Raw genomic sequence first — 23103 nt, 5'->3', positions numbered from 1 at the left:
GATCCTTTCCTTATTAAAAATCTGTAATTATATAATCTTTCATTTTTTTTCTCCTCTTTGAAATTGTGGGCCCTTTTTTTTTTTAAGCTTCATGTCTTTATTGAAGTGACTCAAAAATGAAGACATTATTTGTAATAAAAACACATAAGAGACAACATAGCCACAATTATCTTACTTTTTCAAGCTAATGACTTTTGAAATTGTGGGCACTCTGCCTTGAAACAGTTTCACATTTAATTGTAGACATATTTCACTATGTTTTTCATACTTCCCTTAGAGTTTGTAAGTTCCTTGAGTATCCAAACTTATGGTTTGTTCTCTGAATTCATTGTAAGTAACTTTTTCTTCTAATTTACCTTGGCTGTCTACTCTGATAGGCTTTGTCAGTGTTTGAAATTGCACCCCTCCCCCCCAATCCCTACACCACGAAGCTCACTGTAACAACAACATCCCACAGTGTCCAGCTTGCTTACTTCGGTCTCACACTTCACCTGTCCTCTGACCTCACTGGAATTTCCAGTCATTGACCTTCCACTCTCCATTCCTCTCCAGTCTTCACTTCCTTTAATGTCATTTTTTTTTTTTTTTTAAGATTCATTTATTTGAAAGGCAGAGTCGCAGAGAGAGGGGGAGACAGATTTTCTAACTGCTGGTTCACTCCCCAGATGGCCTCAGTGGCCAGAGCTGGGCCAATCCAAAGCCAGGAGTTTCTTCTGAGGCTTCCATGTGGTTGCCCAGGCCCAAAGACTTGGGCCATCTTCCACTGCTTTCCCAGGCACATCAGCAGGGAGCTGGATGAGAAGTGAAGCAGCCAGGACGTGAACTGGCGCCCGTATGGGATGTCAACGCTGCAGGCAGTGGCTTTACACACTGTATCATAGTGCCAGTCCCTCCGTCATAGATTCTATGATCCATCATTTTCCTTTTTATTTTTAAGATTTATTTATTTGAAAGGTGGTTACAGAGAGGCAGAGGCAAAGAGAGAGAGGTCTTTTTTTAAAAAATTTATTTGTTATTTATTTATTTATTTGTTATAGACAGAGAAAAAGGTCTTCCTTTCGTTGGTTCACTCCCCAAATGGCCGCTACGGCTGGCGCTGTGCTGATCCGAAGCCAGGAGCCAGGTGCTTCTTCCTGGTCTCCCATGTGGGTGCAGGGGCCCAGGCACTTGGGCCATCCTCCACTGCCTTCCCGGGCCACAGCAGAGAGCTGGCTGGAAGAGGAGAAACCGGGACTAGAACCCGTGCCCATATGGGATGCCGGCGCCACAGGTTTAACCAAATGAGCCATGACGCCGGCCCGAGAGAGGTCTTTTATCCGCTGGTTCACTCCCTGATGGCTGCAATGGCTGGAGCTGCGCCGATACAAAGCCAGGAGTTTCTTCCAGGTCTTCCATGTGGTGCAGGAGCCCAAGGACTTGGGCCATCTGCTTCTGCTTTCCCAGGCCATAGCAGAGAGCTGGATCAGAAGTGGAGCAGCCAGGACCTGAACCAGCGCCCATATGGGATGCTGGCACTGCAGGCAGCGGCTTTAGCCACTGTGTTACAGCGCTGGCCCTAGCCTAAGTCTTAACTTATGGTGGTAGCATAGTGATGGAAAATGTGGAATTTCTGGTCACATTGATCTGATTCAAAAGTTTTTCTGAGCCTTAGTTTCTGTATCTTTAAAATAGGGCTTTATTTCACAGAGTTGTTTAGAAGCTTAAATAAGGCTTTGTGTAAAGTGTTTTAATACAACATCTGCAGTATAATAAAAATAAGCTTTTACTGTTTTATAAAGCTTACTGCCCTTATGGAGTCAAATTCTCGAGGTTCACTCTATCACTGTGTTCAGGTCAGGGAAATTAGGAAGGCATTTCATTCAGTGGAATTTGTTGTCTAAACTGTAACTTTTTTGTGATCTTTGTTTTTAACTGGAGCAATAATGACACAGATTTGGGTTTGATCATCCTTTTTTACTATGGCTATCATTACTTCTGATTATAGGCTACACCCAGGACACCTACTGTGTGAAAGAATGCTGGAAGACAGTCCTATTCAAGGACCTAAGGGGATAGATGAAGATGATCCTGTTAACTCTGAATACAACATGAAACTGACTAGCTTTTCTTTCCAGGTTGATAGGTACAGAAACTTCCCTTTTTTGGTGTTAATTGCCATTTTTATCAAGCTGATACTGAACCTTCTTATTAAAGGTTTTTAAATATATATAATACATATTATATATGTTTATGTTAAGACACTTTTTTTTTTGTCCTGGGTTAGTATTTTACTTAGTGCCTTTCACTGTAACAGTTGTGAGAGGTACCCTTATCTTTCAGGTCTTGGAAAGGTCGGCTGTCATCACTGAATGAAACAATAAAGAGCTCCAAACTGGAAGCTTCCTGTTGTGCTCCATGGTTTCAGGGTATTTTGCCTTTGGAGTCTCCTGAGTCTAGTAACTGCAGTACCAGTGTGCCAAGCTGGACTTTCATGCCACAGGACATAATGTGTGGCCAGTATAATTGGTCACAGGAAGACTGTGCCAAGGCCAGTGATCCAGGAAAACCATGGAAAATCATGCACATCACTGAAGAAGAGGACCCCTTAGAGCTTAAATGCATGTCAGTGACAAGATTCACTGCACTGTTTACTTGGACAGTGAAAAGGACAGGCTGTACCATTGGCCTCTGGGATTTGGAGACTCAGGGCATGCAATGTTTTTCCCTTGGCAAAAAGTGTGTTCCTGTAGACAGTAGTGGAGACCAGCAACTGTGCTTTGTCTTGGCAGGTGAGGATGCTTTGTTACCAGATTGAAGTCCCTTGTGAGAGGTGTGCTTTCTCAATGTGTTGTACTCGCGTTGCCCTGGTGTCTTTATGTGTCTACTCACCTGGAAGTGGTGTTCGTTTGTAGAAGAAATTTAGTGTTCCCTTGGTGTTGCTGCCTTAAGTTTGATTTTTAATTAAGGTCATTTCTGCTCAGCTAAATGCCAAGACGCTAAATCAGAAAGTTAAAGTGTACTAAGGGTTAGTTTGGCTCCCAGGGAGTCTTTATATGATTTCAGGCCACACAAGTAGAGGTTGCAGCCTGGCTGCTCTTGGGCCATATATAAACTGCAGATTGACTTTGCTTGGCTTACACTAGACAGGCTTTTAAAAAGATTTTTACTTACTTTTTAACTTGCACAAAATCTGAATTTCTGTTACTGGAAAAATTCCAAAATCTGACAACAGAGGAGCTGCATTCCTGCTTAGTAACTTACGGGTTGGAGCTGAATCTCAGTTGTTCTTTCAGATGGATCATTTTATTTCTGGTTATGTTTTCTTACATTTCTTTCTCCCCTCTGCCTGTCCCTGTGGACTTGCGGCATTTTTTGATCTGTCAGATGTGCATTGTTTAAACATTGATACCATAACTTCCTAGAACGATACTGAATGTTGTGATTGAATTAACCACATTTTGCTCTGTCAGTGCTAAAATTTTAATAATCTTGTTTTTCTGTGGGTCAGAACTATGCTATTTTTATTTTAGTAAACCTGACATCACTTTAAATAACTCAGTGTTCTAGGTGTTGATTGTGCAGGGTACTATAAAGCAGAAATATGAGATTTAGTACTGTTTCATAGGATGCATTGTTCTTAACGAAAATTGGCTTTTTGTGGTGAATGTTAAAATAAGACTCTTGAAACACATTGAAAAACTGTAATGATTAATTAAAGTCACAATACGTGGTATCTGATAAATATCTGTAATTATAGCACAAATATATAATATGTATATTATATATATATAAGCTGTGAGAAGCTTGAATAGGGGTTATATATACTATATATAATTCTATTTATATATAATTATATATATATTCCTAAGTCATAATCCTAAAACCTGAATCCTAATAATTTGCTGAAGCTGACTTTTATTTTTCCTGTAGAAAATGGACTCTCTCTGATTTTATTTGGTTTGACTCAAGAAGAGTTTTTAAACAGACTTATGATCCATGGAAGTGCCAGCACTGTGGACTTTATTTGTCATCTCAATGGTTGGGGAAGATGCTCAATTCCTATACATGCACTAGAGGTAACAGAACTGCATGTCTGTAGAACCTAACTTGATTATTCTCTGTCATATACTCTTACTGACTGAGGATCTGATAGAATTCATTTAACCTAGCAGCTAAAAGGAGCTACAGGGGGTCTTAGAAAAATGTCATGAAGACTGTGCATTGTCTTCTAGTTGCATTTTCCACAGACTTCTTGAAGTGCCGTTGTGTAGCCTTTCCTCGTCCGTTTCCCCATCCGTTTCCTTAATTCTGGCTGTTTCATTACCCTAACTTGGCTTAGCAGTCTACCCTTATTTGGCTTAAGAAATTAAGAGATGATAGTAAATCTAATCTCTTAATATAATAAGAAAGAAAAAGTTGTAGGAAATGGAGGCAACAATAAGCTTATGGGACTAATTGGAGTGGAAGCAAGCTGTGAGAAGCTTGAATAGGGGTGATTTTTTTTTTTTTTTGACCTTTGATTGCCTACTTTTCTAATCCAGCTTCAGGAAAGACTCTCTGAGCTTGCATAACATTTTACAATTTACTAGCGTTCATTTAGAAGCATTATCACTTTAGGAAGGGTGTACTTTCACAAACTAAACCACGTGAGATGGAGTGGTAATTTTTGTATTCATTTTACAGATGAAACTTGGGCCCACAGTGACTGAGTAAGCTGTACTAAGAAAGGGGCCAGCGCCATGGCTCACTGGGCTAATCCTCCACCTGTGGCGCTGGCACACCGGGTTCTAGTCCCGGTCAGGGCACCGGATTCTGTCCCAGTTGGTCCTCTTCCAGGCCAGCTCTCTGCTGTGGCCCAGGAGTGCAGTGGAGGATGGCCCAAGTGCTTGGGCCCTGCACCCCATGGGAGACCAGGAGAAGCACCTGGCTCCTGGCTTCAGATCAGTGCGGTCCGCCAGCTGCAGCGGCCATTGGAGGGTGAACCAATGGTAAAAGGAAGACCTTTCTCTCTGTCTCTCTCTGTCACTGTCCACTCTGCCTGTCGGGGGAAAAAAAAGACAGGAACTAGAATCATAGTTGGGGCTCTTTCTGCCATAACACATAGTCTCTGAAAGATAATGCTATGTGCTACAGGTTTTGTGTGTGTGTGTTTTTTTTTTGTTTTTTTTTATGGCAGCTTTATTGAGATACGATCCACATACCATCAAATTGTCTTTTACAATTTGGTGTTTTTAGCTTACTCAGAGTTGTGCAACCATCACCACTGTCTAATTCCAGAACATTTTCATCACCTTAAAATAAGCACCATGCCCTTTAACGCTCACCACCTAATTCTTTCTTCCCTCAAATCTCAGACACTGATCTGTTTTCTGACTCTGCATTTTCCTGTTCTTGACATTTCATGTGTAGTCAATTGCTGCTTAACAATGGGGATACATTCTGATAAACGCATTCTTAGGCTATTTGATCATTAGGCAAACATAGAATATACTAATATGGCATTGATGTCACTAGGCAATGTAATCTCATGGGCCCACCATCATTTATATGGTCCATTGTTGACTGAAACACTGATTTGAGGCACATGACTGTAAGTGGAATTAGAACATGTTGTCTTTTGTGACTGATTTCTTCTAAGTGTGTTTGCAAGGTTCATCCATGTTGTACCATGTGTCATCCCTTCTGTGTATGAATATTCTATTGGATGGATGTACTTCATTTTGCTCATCAATTGATGGACATTTGGGTTGTTAACACTTCTTGGCTATTATGAACAATACTGGTATGAACATTTGTGAACAGATTTTTAATGTTGACATATGTTTTTATTTCTCTGGGTTTTTGTTGCTTTTATTTTTAAGATTGATTTATTTGAAAGGCAGAGTTAGAGAGAGAAACATCTTCCATCTGTGGGTTCACTCCCCAGATGGCCACAGTGGCTGAGGCTGGGCCAGGCCAAAGCCAGGAGCTTCTGCCATATCTCCCACATGAAGGGACAGAACCCAAGGACTTGAGCCGTCTTCTGCTGCTTTCCCAGGCCATTAGCAGGGAGCTGGGTCAGAAGTGGAGCAGCTGGGACACAAACTGACTCCCATGTGGGCTACCAGCATCACAGGCAGTAGCTTAACTATGCCAACATTCTGGCCCCTTCATTTCTCCTGAGTATACACTTAACTCTGAAATTATGGGGTCATTGACTTTTTTGATAAACAACCAAACTCTTCCACAGCAGCTGCACCGTTTTAAATTCCTACCAGCAACGTATGAGGGCTTGAATAGCTCCACATCTTCACCAACACTGCTGACTGTAGCCATCCTAGTAGGTAGGAAATTAAAATTATGGTATCTCAGTGTGGTTTTAGTTTGCATTTTTCTAATAACTAATGATATTAAGCATGTTTTCATGTGCTTGTTGTATTTTTATGTATCTTTGTTTTTAGAGAAATGTCTATTCACTTAGTTTGCCCTTTGAAAAAATTTTTTTTCTTTTTATTTGAAAGAGTGACAGAGGAGGAGAGCTGGATTGGAAGTGATGCTCATGGGATGATGGCGTCACAGGTGGTGACATAACCTGCACCACAACACTGGCCCCAGTTTGGCCTTATTCCAGTTGGGTTATCTTTGGACCCTTTTGATGGTGTCCATCCTTTGAGATACAAAAGTTTTTTTATTTTTTTTTAAAGATTGATTTATTTGAAAGATTTATAGCAGGGGAGGGAGAGGGATTCCATCTGTTGGTTCACTCCCCAAATGGCTACACATCCAGGGCTGGGCTTCATCTTGTACTCCCACGTGGGTGCAGGGGCCCAAGCACTTGGATCTTCCTGTGCCGCTTTCCCAGGCACATTAGCAGGGAGCTGGATCAGAAGGGGAGTAGCCAGTACTTGAACCAGCGCCCATATGGGATACCGGTGCTAGAGATGGCAGCTTAACCTGCTGTGCCACAGCACCAGGCACAATATGAAAGTTTTTAATTTAGATGAAATCAATTTAGGGTTTTTTGGGGGGGGAGGGAGAGTCACTTTTGCCTTTTGTGTAATATATACGAAACCATTACTGAGGAATTTTTTAAAAAGATTTATTTATTTGAAAGGCAGAGTTAGAGGCAGAGGACAAAGAGAGAGATCTTCCGTCTTCCATGCACTGGTTCACTCCACAAATGGCTGCAGTGGCCAGAGCTGGGCCAATCCGAAGCCAGGAGCCAGGAACTTCTTCCATGTCTCCCATGTGGGTGCAGGGGGCTAAGGACTTAGATATCTTCCGCTGCTTTCCCAGGCTCATTAGCAAGGAGCTAGATTGGAAGTGGAGCAGCTGGGACTCGAACAAATGGGCACCTATATGGGATCCCAGCACTGCAGGCTATGGTTTTACCCACTATGCCACAGTGCAGGCCTTGGGAAATTTATTCTTTTAAGAGTTTTAGGCCAGCACCGCAGCTCAATAGGCTAATCTTCCACCTAGCGGCGCAGGCACACCGGTTCTAGTCCCGGTCGGGGCGCCTGATTCTGTCCCGGTTGCCCCTCTTCCAGGCCAGCTCTCTGCTGTGGCCTGGGAGTGCAGTGGAGGATGGCCCAAGTGCTTGGGCCCTGCACCCCATGGGAGACCAGGAGAAGCACCTGGCTCCTGCCTTCGGATCAGCGCGGTGTGCCGGCCGCAGTGCGCCAGCCATGGCGGCCATTGGAGGGTGAACCAACGGCAAAGGAAGACCTTTCTCTCTGTCTCTCTCTCTCACTGTCCACTCTGCCTGTCAAAAAAAAAAAAAAAGTTTTGTAGTTTTAGTGCTTACATTCAGGCTTAACAATGCATTTTGAATTAATTTGTTACATGGCATTAGGAAGGGAGCCTGACTTCTTTATTCTACATATGAATCATTTGTTGAAAAACATTTTTGTATAAATATTGTAGATAAAATTTAACCTATAAATCTACCATTCATATATAATCATGTTTATTTGTGAGTTATTTCCTTATGGTGGTTTTTCTATATATTAATAATAATCAAGTATTATCTCATTAATCTTATTACAGACCCTATTGGTAAATACTGTTATCTCTGTTTCTTAGATGAAGGGACTGAAGCATGGAGAGGTTAGGAAATGCAGTTCAGGTAATACTTGTACAAGGGCAGTAGGTGGTAGAAGGTGGTAGGATTTGAACTCACACTGGTACTCCAGAGCCTCTCCCCTTACGTAATGTGTGGGTACAGGTATGGGAGTGAGTTTAATTATTGTGTATTGGATGCAATGTTGTTTTAGCTTCTTCTCCTCCCCCCACATAATAATGAGTAATATATATTTTAAGTAATAACACACCATTCAGTTAAGACAGAATATTATGGGTATCTTTGAATGTGTGACCCTTCCTCGATCCTATGCTTTTAGCTTGCACAGCCTCATATTGAACATTATTTTTATATATTTAGGTTCATATATTCTAAACAGTTACTATACATTTTCGCTGTTCTTCATTTCTTCTCACATTTTAGGCCTTCCCTTTGCCAGAAGAGTATCATTTAGAATCTCATTTAATGTGGCTCTGACAGCTGCTGAATTCAATTTGTAATCTAACTAATGAGTTCTATTTTGTAGTAGGTTTTCAGAAATACTGTTGTTTGGTTAGGACTTGCAGATAGGCGGTGTTCACTTTCTGCTGCCTTCTAGATCCCGTTTTCATGGAGAAGTAAAGTCTCTCGTCCCCCTGCCTGGCCTCGCTGGCCCCGCCACACCCCACCCCAATGCCTCTTTGTTTTTGGTGTTCTACAATTTTGCTATTTGTGTCTCTCTAATGGCCCTTGATTGAAAAGTGCTAGTCTATTTAGTATTAATTCTTGAAAACTGGTTGAGACTTAGCTGAAATTTAATAGGTTATCCACTATCATGAGTGTTCTGTGTGCTTGAAACTGCAAATTGGACTGGGCAGTTTTCCAGCTGCCACACTTTCGATCAGGAATAGGAAGATTTGACTCTTACCTCAATTTCTCTTAACCTCTATGAGTTGCAGTGTTGTGTAATACTTTCTTCATGTGTCTCAGTGCATTAAGTCTATTCAGCTGTGTCTGACCTGATAAACACATATACTGAGTTTCTAATTTCAGTTGTATTTTTTTATTTCTAGAATTGCTACTTGGTGAGTGTTTTTAAATGTGTTATCTGGAAAATTTTTACATCTGTAGGACAACTGCAGGGAGTAGTGAAATTTGCATCCATTCACCCCCTCTCCTAGATTCATCAACTAACATTTTACCACGTTTGTTTTAACTATGTACTTTTTTTTTTTTCTGAACCATTTGAAAGGTGCAAAGTTCTTAACTCTTCACTCAAAGTACTTTAGCATTTATGTCCTAAAAACCAGAATCTTTGCTTATTTAATCACATCTACTTGAGTTTCTCTTCCTGTGACCTAGAGCAAAAGTATAAATTTGTTTTTGGTCTCCCTTTGGAGCCCCTAATTTTTCTAGCTCATTCTTGTTTTGGAGGTATCACCTTTCATGAACCCCAGATTGATCCAGTCTTTTCTTCTTCCTTTTATGGCTTCCACCAATATCTTAGCTCAACCTCCCTAGTAAGTTAATATCTAGAACTTTGGTGATTATTTCTCAAATTCTGGTGCCCAGCCAGCAGCATCACCATTACCTGAGAATTTGTAAGAAATACAGGTTCTAGGTTGGGCATTGTGACACAGCAGTATAACCTGCCACTTGGAAAACTCACATCCCATATCAGAGTGCCTGGGATTGAATCCCACCTCTGCCTCTGATCCAACTTCCTGCTGATGTGCCTAGGAGATAGTACTTGGACCCCTTCCACCTATATTGGAGACCTAGATGGAGCTCCTGGCTTTGCCTGGCTCAGCCCCATCCTTTGTGGGCATCTGAGGCATGAACCAGTGAATGGAAGATCTCTCTCCATGTCACTCTGCCTTTGAAATAAATTCATACATGCATATATACATAAATACATAAAAAATACAGGTTCTTAGGCCCTACCCCGGATCTACTGAATCATTAAATTGGGGGTCAAGGTCAGCAGTCCACATTTTGAGAAGCTCTCCAAGTGATTCTTATGCACATGATTTAGGCTGAAGGTGGCAAGTTTTTCCTGTAAAGGATCAGGTAGTAAATACTGTTGATTGTGTAGGCCTGTTGTCTATATTGTAATTAGTTAGCTGTGCTGATGTGGTCTTGGATGCTATGTGAATAAAAGGGTATGGCTATGTTCTCAAAACACCTTATTTAAGACAAGGCGACCTTGCCTGTTTTTTCCAGTGCCTGCTTTTTTGGACCATCAGAGGTCTGTAGATGGTTTCAGGAGCTTTAGAACTCCATTGCTTTTTTGAGGTTGTCTGTCCCCTACTAGGTTTTTTATGCCTTGAGGATTCTCCTGATTTCCCATTTGGACATATGTATTTAATCTGTGATTTTTTTTTTTTTTAAACGCTCTGGATAGGAAAGTTCTCAAAGATACCTGCTTAGAAGCAGCAGTTTGTTTTTGCCCACTTTTTCAGTTCACTTTACATGTTACAGTTGTAATATCTTCAGATAAACTATAACTTGACTGGAAGGGCAACCCCCAAGAATAGTTTTAGAATTATAAAATCAGAGCTGTGGGCAGGGTTTTCTAGTATAATCTGCTTTTGCTGAAGCAGAAACATGTCAAAAAGGTTAGAGACTGGTCTCAGATCACATGTTCGTTTTAAGAATCTTCACTAAGAACCCAGTACTCAAAGCAAAATAAATATAGCTTTGTGTATCCTTAAAACTCAGCTCATATTCTACTAAAGATTTTTTTTTAATTTGTATCCTGATTTTTATTCCTATTAAAATTTTTAAAAGTTTACCCCCTATTTAGGCTGGGATAGCAAATCGTCAGCTGGACACAGTCGATTTCTTTTTGAAGAGCAAGGAAAATCTTTTTAATCCATCCTCAGAATCTTCTGTACCTGATGAATTTGACCACTTTTCATCTCATTTATATTTAAGAAGTAAGTATTAAGTAAGTAAGCACCTTAAAATTATTGGTGTTTTCTGATGATGTATTTACCAAATCTCAGTCACATGATTTTTGTATGCTTTGTGGAAATTTGACAAAACTGTCCGAATCTGTAATGTTCTCATTCTAAGTCAGGTTCATGTCCTTTACTGTGTTTTATATTTTTAGCCTGTAAGGAAGAGATGATCTTTGAGATTAAAGAGTTTTATATAAGAGTAAAATCCATTTGGAAAACTGCCAATCCTTGCAACTGTCTTAGATATGTATTGACAAGTAGGGCTTTCTGAGTTGTGGATTGGCATTTGTTACGAGAATTTTTCACCTTGATTCTTCTGCTTTTTTTTGCAATATTACCGACACTTCAAGATTTTGACTTTGCTTTAAAAAAAAAAAAAAAGATTTACCTATTTATTTGAAAGTTAGAGAGACAGGAAGAGCGAGCTCTTCCTTTTGCTGATTGATTCCCCAGATGGCTGCAATGGCCAGGGCTGGGCCAAGCTGAAGCCAGGAGCCAGAAGCTTCACCTGGGTCTTCCACACAGGAGGCAAGGGCACAAACACTTGGGCCGAATTCCACCATTTTCCCCAAGCAGGGAGCTGGGTTGGAAGTGGAGCAGCCAGGATATGAACTGGTACCCATGTGGGATGCCAGTGTCACAGGTGGCAGCTTTACTTGCTACACCACAGTGCCAGCACCTTAGCTTTCCTTTTTGTCAAATGGGAAAATTGACTTTTATGTTTCAACCAGGTATGTTGGTTACCCTCTCCTTAGAAGAGGAGGATAATAAAATGTTTTCCTCATACAGAATTTGTTTACTTGATAATATATTATGGGCATCTTTCTTAATAATATCTATTATTTTGGTTGCATATAATTTTTGCTTTATAGTCTATCATAATTTACACAGCTGAGTTCTAGTTAGATATCTAGATTGATTGCACTTTTTTTTAACTTTTATTTAATAAATATAAATTTCCAAAGTACAGCTTTTAGATTACAGTGGCTTTTCCCCCCCATAACTTCCCTCCCGCCCACAACCCTCCAATTTCCCGCTCTCTTCCCATTCTATTCACATCAAGATTCATTTTCAATTATCTTTATATACAGAAGATCGATTTAGTATATATTAAGATTTCATCAGTTTGCACCCACACAGAAACACAAAGTGTAAAAAACTGTTTCAGTACTAGTTATAGCATTAATTCACATTGGACAACACATTAAGGACAGAGATCCTACATGGGGAGTAAGTGCACAGTGACTCCTGTTGTTGACTTAATAAATTGACACTCTTGTTTATGGCGTCAGTAATCACCCTAGGCTCTTGTCATGAGTTGCCAAGGCTATGGAAGCCTTTTGAGTTTGCCAACTCCGATCTTATTTAGACAAGGTCATAGTCAAGGTGGAAGTTCTCTCCTCCCTTCAGAGAAAGATACCTCCTTCTTTGATGGCCGCCCGTTCTTTCCACTGGGATCTCACTCACAGAGATCTTTCATTTAGGTGTTTTTTTTTTTTTTTTTTTTTTTTTTGCCAGTGTCTTGGCTTTCCATGCCTGAGATACTCTCATGGGCTCTTCAGCCATATCCGAATGCCTTAAGGGCTGATTCTGAGGCCAGAGTTGATTGCACTTTTTAACTATTAGTAAAGTGCTCTAAATTTTCTGTGTGTGGGGGTGTGTGTGTGTGATCACACATATGTATAATTGTTTACTTGAGATAAATTCTAGATATGAAATTTTCAGGTCTAAGTATATGCAATTTACATTATTTTTTAAAAAGTTTTTTATTTATTGGAAGGCAGATTGACAGAGAAAAAGAACTTCCATCCATTGGTTCACTCCCCAGATGCGTTCAATAGCTGAGGCTGGGACAGGCTGAAGCCTAGAACTCCATGTTGGTCTCCCACATGGATGGCAGAGACTCAAATACTTGGGCCATCATCTACTATCTCCCATGTACATTAGCAGGAAGCTGGATTGGAAGTGGAAGCAGGACTCAATCTCAGGCACTCTGATGTGAGACATGGGCATCCCAAGCAGCAGTTTAACCCACTGTTCCACAATGTCTGTCCCTGCATCATTAAACTAACCCTTGATAAATTGTCCACCAAGAATGTTTTGTCAGCTTGTACTCTAGTTAAATGGAGAAAATGAAATTTGTTCTTTTTCATTCATGATAGTTCTCACTGAGAATATCAACTAGAAATTTTTTAAAGATTTATTTTATTTATTTGAAAGAGTTAGAGGGAGAGATGGAGAGCTTCCATCCGCTGGTTCACTCTCCGAAAGGCTGCAACAGCTGGGGCTGGGCCAGGCTAAACATAGGAGCCAGGAACTTCTTCTGGGTCTCCCAGGTGGGTGTAGGGGCCCAGGCACTTGAGCCATCTTCCACTGTTTTGCTGCGTGCATTAGCAGGGAGCTAGATCAGAATTGGAGCAACCGAGACTCAAACTGGCCTCCATATGCAATCCATGCTGCAGATGACAGCTTAACCCACTGTACCACAGCACTGGCCTCTAGAAATTTTCTTTTCAAAATTTTTCTTGAGGCCCACATAGTGGCATAGAGGGTTAAGTCATTCTCTTGCATACCAGCATCCCATATGGATGCCAGTTGGAGTCCTGGCTGCTCCACTTCTGACCCAGCTCACTGCTACTGTGCCTGGGAAAGCAGCAGACAGTCCAGGTACTTGGACCAGGCTCCTGGCTTTGACCTGGCCTAGCCCTTTGGAGAGTGAACCAGTAGATAGAAGATCAGTTTTTCCCTTTCTCTGTTACTGTGCCTTTCAAATAAGTAAATCTTTAAAAAAAATTGTTTTGATTGTAGAGTTTGGTCTCCCTACTCTTGAATTGCTGGCTATATTAATGCTCCAGACTTTTTTTTTAATCTGGCTCATTTTATAGGAAAAGATCTGGTTTGTGTATTGAGTGGGTAATTACATGTTCATTTTTTTTTTGCTTCTGTTTGTGGTCAATAATTCCTCCCCTCCATTTTTAACTGTGCTGCTCTGCTCTAAAAGGTAAAGATGGGTCTGGAATAAGAAGCATGAGAATAACTTTACCTCTTGAGAGAAATTCATGTTTCCAATAATTCTCACACAAGAGCTATCATAAAGGTGGAGCCCATGCTGGGATAAACAGGAATCGCTTCATTTGGTCTTTTAGTAATCAACAGGATTCAGGAGTCCACACTCCTTATTTTTCGTTGCATGTGTTAGAGAATGGCTTTGGAATTACAGAGACTTAAATTTGGGGTATGCAACTTACTTTTCAAGTTAGCTTTGGCAAATTATCTTCTGTGAACCTCAGTTTTCTCATCTATGGAAAGGGAAAATAGCACTTAACTCTCAGATTGTTAAAGGAAAAATATGGTAGCATTTATAAAATACAAAGTATTATACTGAAAATGTAGGTAGCCAGCAAAATTATAATTAATCATAGTTGCAGGAATAGTAACTTCTAATAATTAGAAACAATGAATTTTGCAAGTAAAAAGACTTCATTAAAGTTTTATGAGCTTTCTGAAAATAAAAAATGCTCCTTGTTTTATGTTTAAAAATACCAGAGGTGGATGTTTGGTGCAGCAGTTAAGGTGCCTCTTGGGACATGTGGCATCCCATATCCGAGTGCCTGGTTTGAGTCCTAACTCCTCCACTTGCAGTCCAGCTTTCCACGTATGCACACCCTGCTGGTGATGGTCAAGTACTTGAGTTCCTACCACCCACATGGAGATCGAGAATGAATCTGAGATCCTGGCTTTGATCTGGCCCCACTCTGGTCATTAGGAGCATTTGGGGAAAGAAGCAGCAGATGAAAGGAGTGTGTGTGTGTGTGTGTGTGTGTGTGTGAAGTGAAAATAATTTTTAAAACTGCACATACTTTTGATTGGGTTAATTTTATTGGGAATATGGTGGTGATCTCTATTATTTTCTTTGCTGCTTTCTCAGATGTGGAAGACCTGACACCAGCATTGGATTTACTTTGCTCAGCAATTAGAGAAAGTGATTCTGAAGCCCAAAGCAAACATTTTTCAGAACAATTGCTTAATCTCACGCTGTCTTTCCTTAACAAACAAATAAAGGAGCTTTTTGTTCATAGTGAAGGTAAGAATACCAGTAACGCAGGAGGCAGCGGTATCATTCCTGTTACAGGACGGAGGTTCACTATTGCAGGAAGTAGCAGAAGCCGGTGGAATGTCATTTGCTGAAGTTGGATCAAGTCAGTGTGTAAATGAGTGAAATGGGTTTTGGTACTGGGAAGGTTACCAGAAAGACCCAGGCCAGATCGTTGTGAAGAATTCAAAAAGGGTTATATTAAGACACAGAGTTGCTTGAAAATAGGAAAAATCTGTTAGAAATTTGAAAACACTGAGTTTGAATTTCACAGTCTCCAGATTTCTCTAATTATAACTCGCCCATGGTATGTCATTAACATTCCCCCTCCCTTGGTCTCTGTTTCTGTCTCTGTACCCACATAATATGCATTTGAATTACACATTGATATCTTCCTCAGAGCTAGATGAACACTTACAGAAAGGAGTGAACATTTTGACCAGCTACATCAATGAACTTCGAACCTTCATGATAAAGTTTCCTTGGAAGCTAACTGATGCTGTAGATGAATATGATGTAAATGAAGATCTCCCCAAAATAAAGGAAAGTGATGTATGGGAGAAGATCAGCTTTGAGGTAAATATAAATATTATCACTTCTTTCATTTGCCAGATTATGAGAACCTCAGAAAATAATAGAAAACTTAGAATCTATTCACTTGTGACTCAGTTTTTGACAAGGGTTTTGGGTTTTACAGGTTTTGGAATCTCTGGGCATGACTTTGAATTTGTGTCTACAAGCCCTTTTCGTTTAATTCAGAGCAAAGAGGCTCCCTCTTAATGCTGGGTCTGACCACTGGCATCAGTAACAGACGTCTAATCCTGAGACTGAAGTGGCTGCCATTCCTTTAGTAATACTCCTGCAGTAGTGAGGACCTGGCACTTTGAACTCCGGTGTTCTGTCTGACCTCCCAATAAACTGAATTGCTGCTGATCAGATCTTAGGAAATTTTTACCATATGGCATTATTACTTGGAGATACACTCAGTTTACTTTCTATCCAAAATTGTAGTTACAACATTTTTGCCAGTTGAATTTTTGTAGAAGTTGATGCAACCAAAATGTGCTGGCTTCAGTTTGATTTAGAAGGGACTAGAAGAATCCCTTCACACATGGAGAGTGATGGTATTGGAAAGGTAAACACCAAAATAGCTTAACACAGAGCATCAGAATCAATGGAGAGTCAAGGCAGCAATGTTGAAATGCTGCCAGGTTCTCAGGACTACTGTTCTTGGGTGGGGGACAGGAAGTACCTGCTTTGACTGTCCTTACTCTGTCTCATAATCATTCTGTGACTAAAAATCGGTTTTCCTTCTGTTTTGGTTGCTTGTTTTCTACCTCCTTCTCAGATGTTTCTACCTGTTTTCCCTCCTTTAATAATACCTAAAGCTCTATCAATGATCTATGTTCTTTCCCTAGGAACAATGATTTCTAACTTGCTACAGGAGGTTACTGATCACTTGGGTGAAATGTGTCACTAACGACATGTGTGGGAATGTGTGTGTGTGTGTGTGTTTGCACACTTTTTCACAATTTTGCTCGTGGCTTCCTGGGTTTTCAGACCACTTTGAAGCCCCATTTAAGAATGCTTCCTGGCCGGCGTCGCGGTTCACTTGGCTAATCCTCTGCCCATGGCGCCGGCACCCTGGGTTCTAGTCCCGGTTGGGGCGTCGGATTCTGTCTCGGTTGTTCCTCTTGCAGTCCAGCTCTCTGCTGTGGCCCGGGAATGCAGTGGAGGATGGCCCAAGTGATTGGGCCCTGCACCCCCATGGGAGACCAGGAGGAAACACCTGGCTCCTGGCTTCAGATCAGTGCAGCACGCCGGCCGTAGCAGCCGTTTGGGGGGTGAACCAACGGAAGGAAGACCTTTCTCTCTGTCTCTCTCTCTCTCTCACTGTCTAAATCTGCCTGTAAAAAAAAAAGCTTTCTTTTTGTTCTCTCTGGGATTTCAATCTTGTTTTTTTCCTCATTAGATTATTGTAATAATTATCTAATACCTCACTATCTAGAGCTTGAATCACTCAGTCCAGTCTCCACACTGCTCCATGAGTCTTCTGCCTAACATATGTATGTGAGTTATCACCTCTTGCATTTAGGGGCTTTCAGTGTCTCCACTGAAATTTCGGGATACTGTTTACCTCACACACACACACACACACACACACACAGCCCTGCATGGTGGAACCTTGGCTTTTCTTGCAAATTTCATCCACGAGCCAGGTTTTTCTCCACATATGTAATTTGGAATTCCTTGAAGGCTTATTGCCATTTCTTTCCTTTGCACACATGATGCTGCTTCTTTGGGGAGCACTTGTCCTCTTCTCAGTATACATCTGGAATACTTTCTAATCTTAAGTTTTTGTCTCTTGTCGCCCTCTTATGTAGGTGCTTCTCTTCTGGTCCCTCCTCCATTCTAGTACCCTACGTCCTGTATCACAGCCCTTGTATACAGTACTATAATCAGTGCTTTGTGTAACTCCCACTAGACTGAACTCTAGGAAAACAGGGTCTGTTAGTCAACCTTGTACCCTCTGTGCCTAGTCCCAAATCTAGTTGTAGATTTTGAATAATATAAGTCCTGTAGGAATGGGCATTTGACACAGCAGTTAAGGTGTTGCTTGCAATGCCTGTATCCCATATTGGAGTGCCTGGGTGCAAGTCCCACTTCCACTTTAGTCATCAGCTTTCTTCTGATGTGCACCCTGGGAGGCAGCAGGTGCTGGCTCAGGTGATTTGGTCCTATGTAGAAGAACCAGATTCGGTCCTGGGCTCCTGATTTAGTCCTGGCCCAGGCATGGCTATTGTGGGCATTTGGGAAGGGAACCAGCAGATAGAAAACCTGTCAGTCTCTTCTATTTCTCTGCCTTTCAAATAATTTGAAAATAGTTAGAATTTTGTAAAGTTCCTAAGTACGTACTTAATAAATGTGTAATATCTATGTTGATAATCATAACAAAAAGGAACTTAAAAATGTTGGGACCAGTCTTGGGAACAGTGGGTTAAATGACTGCCTGTGATGCCAGCATCCCATATGGGCACTGGTTTGAGTCTCAGCTGTCCTGTGTCTAGTCCAGCACAGTGCTAAGGTGCCTGGGATAGCAGAAGATGGCCCAAGTCCTTGGGCCTGTGCACTCATGTGGGAGATCCAAATGGAGTTCCAGGCTCCTGGCTTTGGCCTGGCCCAGCCCTGGCTGTCATGGACACTTGGGGAATGAACCAGTAGAGGACGTTCTCTCTCTGTCTCTCCCTCTCTATCTGTAACTCTGCCTTCAGTAAATAAATTTTTAAAAAATATATTCTTTTTTCTAGGAAGTCATTGCTGATGCCATTTTAAACAACAAAATACCAGAGGCACAAATTTTCTTCAGGATTAATGGTCATTCTGCTCAAAGACTTGAGGAGCTGATTAGAATAGGCCTCGATTTGGTTTTTGACAATTTAAAAAAGAAAAATATGAAGGAAGCCTCTGAACTTTTGAAGAATATGGTGAGTGGTATAAACAATTTATCATCTTAAAATTCGTAATGTAAGAGAATATGCATTTAGGGTGGCGCTGTGGCTCAGCGGGTTAAACCCTCAGCCTGCAGCACTGGCATCCCACATGAGTGCCAGTTCGAGTCCCGGCTGCTCCTCTTCCAATCCAGCTACTGGCTGATGGCCTGGGAAAGCATTAGAAGATGATCCAAGTACTTGGGCCCCTGCACCCGAGTGGGAGACCTGGAGGAAGCTCTGGCTCCTGGCTCGCTCTCTCTCAAGAATATGATTTTAATATAATTTCTTGTTAGTATAAAAACATCAATTTGTATTCAGAGTTGTGTCATACTAGGAAATTTATGCAGTCTTTGCTGGGAAGTAATGACATTAATAATATGTTACTTGGGGGCTAGCGCTGTGGTGTAATGGGTAAAGCTGCAACCTGCAATGCCTACATCCCATATGGGTGCCGGTTTGAGACCTGGCTGCTTCACTTCCGATCCAGCTCTCTTTTATGGCCTGGGAAAGCAGTAGAAGATGGCCCAAGTCCTTGGGCCTCTACACCTGCATGGGAGATCCAGAGGAAGCTCCTGGCTTCAGATCGGCTCAGCTTGGGCCATTGCAGCCATTCAGGGAGTGAACCAGCAGATAGAAGATCTCTCTCTCTTTGTGCCTCTCTGCCTCTCTGCCTCTCTGCCTCTCTGCCTCTCTGCCTCTCTGCCTCTCTGCCTCTCTGCCACTCTGCCACTCTGCCACTCTGACTTTCAAATAAATAAAAATCTTTATAAAAATGTTACTCGGGGCTGGTGTTGTGGTTCAGCAGGTAAAACTACCACCTGAAACTTGGCATATCCCATATTGGAGTGCCGTTTTGAGTTCCGGCTGTTCCACTTCCTATCCAGCTTTCTGCTGATGTGCCTGGGAAAGCAGCGAAAGATGGTGTAAGTACTTGGGTTCCTGCCACCCATGTAGGAGACTTGAATGGAGTTCTGGGCTCTTGGCTTTGGCCTGGACCAGCCCTGGCCATTGTAGCCAATTAGACGTGAAACAGCAGATGGAAGATCACTTACTCGAGTACTCTCTGTTCCGCTCCCCTCAGTCGCTTTGCCATTCAAATAAGTAAATCTTTCAAATAAATAGATAAACTGTTCCTTGGTACTAAGAACTTCCTCAGAGAATGTTTTCCTCCAGCTTTGTGAGGAATGACTGACAGCTACAATTATGTATAGTTAAGGTGTTTTGATATATATGTACATTATGAAAAGATTACCAGAATCAAACTAACATATCTGTCATCTCACTAATTGTGCACATGTATGCATATATGCATGTTGAGAACACTGGATCTACTTTCTTGGGAAATGATGTAACACATATGTAATAAATATAGTATTAACTATATATAATATGGTATTTTTTAAAGATTGTGTTTATTTATTTGAGAGGTAGGGTTACAGACAGTGAGAAGGAAAGACAAAGAGAAAGGTCTCCCATCCTCTGGTTCACTCTCCAAATGGCCAAAATGACCGGAGCTGAGCCTGTCTAGAGCCAGGAGCTTCCTCTAGGTCTCCCACTTGGATGCAGGGGCCCAAGCATTGGGCCATCTTCTACTGCTTTTCCAGGCCTTTGCAGCAAGCTGAATCGGAATAGAAGCAGCTGGTATTTGAACCAGCACCCATGTGAGATGTCGGTGCCACAGGCGGAGGATTAACCTACTATGCCACAGCGCCTACCCCATAATACAGTATTTTTTTTTAAAGATTTATTTATTTATTTGAAATTCGAAATTACACAGAAAGAGGAGAGGCAGAAAGACGGAAAGACCTTCCATTCGCTGGTTCACTCTCCAATTGGCCTCAACAGCTAGAGCTGTGCTGATCCAAAGCCAGCAGCCAGGTGCTTCTTCCAGGTCTCCCAAGTGGGTGCTGGGGCCCAAGCACTTGGATCATCTTCTGCTTTCCCAGGCCATGGGAGAGAGCTGGATGGGAAGTGGAGCAGCCAGGTCTCAAACCAGTGCCCATATGGGATGGTGACACTGCAGGCAGTAGCTTAACCTGCTATGATACAGCGCTGGCCCCCATAATACAGTATTAACTGTAAATAATGATGTATAATATATATAATACAGTGTTAACTGTAGTCACCTACTGTACTCAAGTCTCCAGAACTTACATCTGGAAGTTTGTATCTTTTAATCAATATTTCCTTCGTTCCCTTTTTGCCTAGTCCCTGGTAACTACCATTCTGCTGTGTTACCTTGAGTTAAAAATAATTATTTTTAAGATGAGATCAATGTATTCAGGGAGAAGAGTTGTTTTGTAGGATTTGAGTTTCAATGCTACAAGATAAGAAAGTTCTGGAGCTTGGTTGTACAATGTCAGTCTACTTAATACTACTCAACTGTACACTCTAACATTCCCAAGATGGGAAATTTTATGTTATATGTATTTGATCACAAATAATAACAACAATAATAAAAGTCATAATGTGTGCCTGATTGGAAAAAAAAAAAAAAAGATGAGATCAATGTAGTATTCGTCCTGTATGTCTAGCTTATTTCACTTATGTGTAATGTCCTCTGGGTTCATCCATGTTGTTGCAAATGGCAAGATTTCCTTCTCCTATAAGACTGAATAATAGTCCATTTTTTATATATACCACACTTTGTTTATCCATTTATGTTGCATATTTAGATTATTTCCATGTCTCTTGAGCAGATTTTTAAGCGAAGTTTCTATCATATGCCCTCTGTTAGTTCTAGCACTCTGCTGGAAATACTGTTTTTCACATAAATGTCGTATACGTCAAAGCATGCCAAGACCTCTTATTTGTACAAGCAATACCTTCTATCTCTATATGAACTTTATTGTGGATTATGCCTTTGCTAGTGCGTCATGTTCAGTGGTTTTGCCTCATTTAAAAAGGAGAAGTCACTGGGGCCGGCGCCGTGGCTCACTTGGTTAATCCTCTGCCTGCAGCACCGGCATCCCATATGGGTGCTGGGTTCTAGTCCCGGTTGCTCCTCTTCCAGTCCAGCTCTCTGCTGTGGCCCGGGAAGGCAGTGGAGGATGGCCCAAGTGCTTGGGCCCTGCACCCGCCAAGGGAGACCAGGAAGAAGCTCCTGGCTTCGGATCAGCATAGTTCCGGCCATGGCAGCCATTTGAGGGTTGAACCAACGGAAGGAAGATCTTTCTCTCTTTCTCTCTCTCACTTTCTAACTGTCAAATAAAAAAGAAAGAAAAGGAGAAGTCATAGAAGTAGGGCTCTCCTGAAATAAGCTAAGACTTGGCCCTCATTCATGGTTGGGATCTTGCACACGGTAAGTTCTGAAAGAGGAGAGGACTAAAACCATGTTAAGGGATTACTATTAATGCTGACCATTGTTTTCAAATGAATCATTTGAGCAGAATGCTATCATTTTGGTCGTGTGGTAGCCTCATGTTAATATAAATTATTCTGTGTGCTGCCTTTGCTCTGGCAAAATGCTGAAGGACTTTAGAGATACAGTAAACATACGTGATATTGAAAGATGCATATTTATTAGAGCAGAAAAGCTGTGGAATTCTAACAGGATATGTCTATAATAGAGTACTTCCGTATCTAACATACACTTGTTTTCCTGTGTTTATTATAGGGCTTTGATGTAAAAGATCAGTTGCTCAAGATATGCTTCTGTACAACTGATAAAAATGTACGGGACTTTCTGGTAGGTAAAGGAGATGCTGCATAGTTTACATTTTCTAGAAAGCTTCGGTGAAAAACATGGGAAAAAACACCTTTGATGAAGAACTTAAATACAAATCTATTTTAATATTCAACTAAATCTAATAAATACACAAAAGTGTGACAAATCCTTTTTAAATGATTTTTGTATTTGTGGCAAAGTAAATTTTTTATGAATATTAACTGAAAAATACAAAATACAATTCATAAATGGCATTTACTCTCATGACATCTATTTTGGAAATGCGCTTGATTTTTATGAGGTCATTGACTGGATCACTTTTTATTCAAGGTTGAGATTTTAAAAGAAAAAAATTATTTTTCTGATAAAGAAAAAAGAACTATAGACTTCATGCATCAAGTTGAAAAGTCTTACTCGGGACATTCCCAAGAAAATACACAGATCCACTCCTTCCCCAGGTAGTGTCTCTCTCTCTCTCTCTTTTTTTTTTTTTTTTTTTTAGTTAATTAGTTGAAAGAGTTAGAGAGGTAGAGAGGTTTTCCATCTGCTGGTTCACTCTCCCGATGGCCACAATGGCCAGAGCCAGGAGCCGAGTCTCCCGTGCGGGTGCAGGGACCCAAGGACTTGGGTCATCTTCCACTGCTTTCCCAGGCCATAGCAGAGAGCTGGATCGGAAGAGGAGCAGCTAGGACTAGAACCAGCGCCCATATGGGATGCCAGCACATCAGGCCAGGGCTTTAACCCACTGTGCTGCAGTGCCAGCCCCCCCCCCCCCCATAGTCTCATTAACACCCTTTAGATACTATTGGCAGGGTATCATAGATGGGGTTTGATTTGGGTATATTAAATGTGAACACGTTTCTTATGTG

At 41.3% G+C, this 23103-nt stretch overlaps 1 protein-coding gene across 5 annotated transcripts in view; it reads left to right on the top strand.

Annotated features, from left to right (window-relative positions):
- SPG11 (SPG11 vesicle trafficking associated, spatacsin) overlaps positions 1–23103 on the top strand; it is an 83963-nt gene that overhangs the window by 7741 nt on the left and 53119 nt on the right. For 2 of the 5 annotated variants that reach the window (XR_016218068.1, XM_089310231.1), the window contains exons 5-13: positions 1985–2122; positions 2320–2768; positions 3910–4055; positions 10827–10959; positions 14912–15067; positions 15477–15652; positions 18385–18561; positions 22184–22255; positions 22565–22692. Coding sequence is in view for 4 of the 5 variants with exons in the window: in XM_089310231.1 (XP_089166357.1) it covers positions 1985–2122; positions 2320–2768; positions 3910–4055; positions 10827–10959; positions 14912–15067; positions 15477–15652; positions 18385–18561; positions 22184–22255; positions 22565–22692 (1575 nt within the window). In the remaining variant the exon portion in view is untranslated. Of the gene's footprint in view, positions 1–1984; positions 2123–2319; positions 2769–3909; positions 4056–10826; positions 10960–14911; positions 15068–15476; positions 15653–18384; positions 18562–22183; positions 22256–22564; positions 22693–23103 lie in introns of those variants that run through there. The other 3 variants (XM_089310234.1, XM_089310233.1, XM_089310232.1) reach the window with 3 other exon arrangements.

The sequence above is a fragment of the Oryctolagus cuniculus genome, chromosome 12, assembly GCF_051225735.1.
Source record: "Oryctolagus cuniculus isolate XC-2025 breed Fujian yellow rabbit chromosome 12, ASM5122573v1, whole genome shotgun sequence".
Lineage (NCBI taxonomy): Eukaryota > Metazoa > Chordata > Mammalia > Lagomorpha > Leporidae > Oryctolagus > Oryctolagus cuniculus.
Note: the sequence above shows the minus strand (reverse complement) of the source record. Positions and strands in the feature narration are given on the sequence as shown.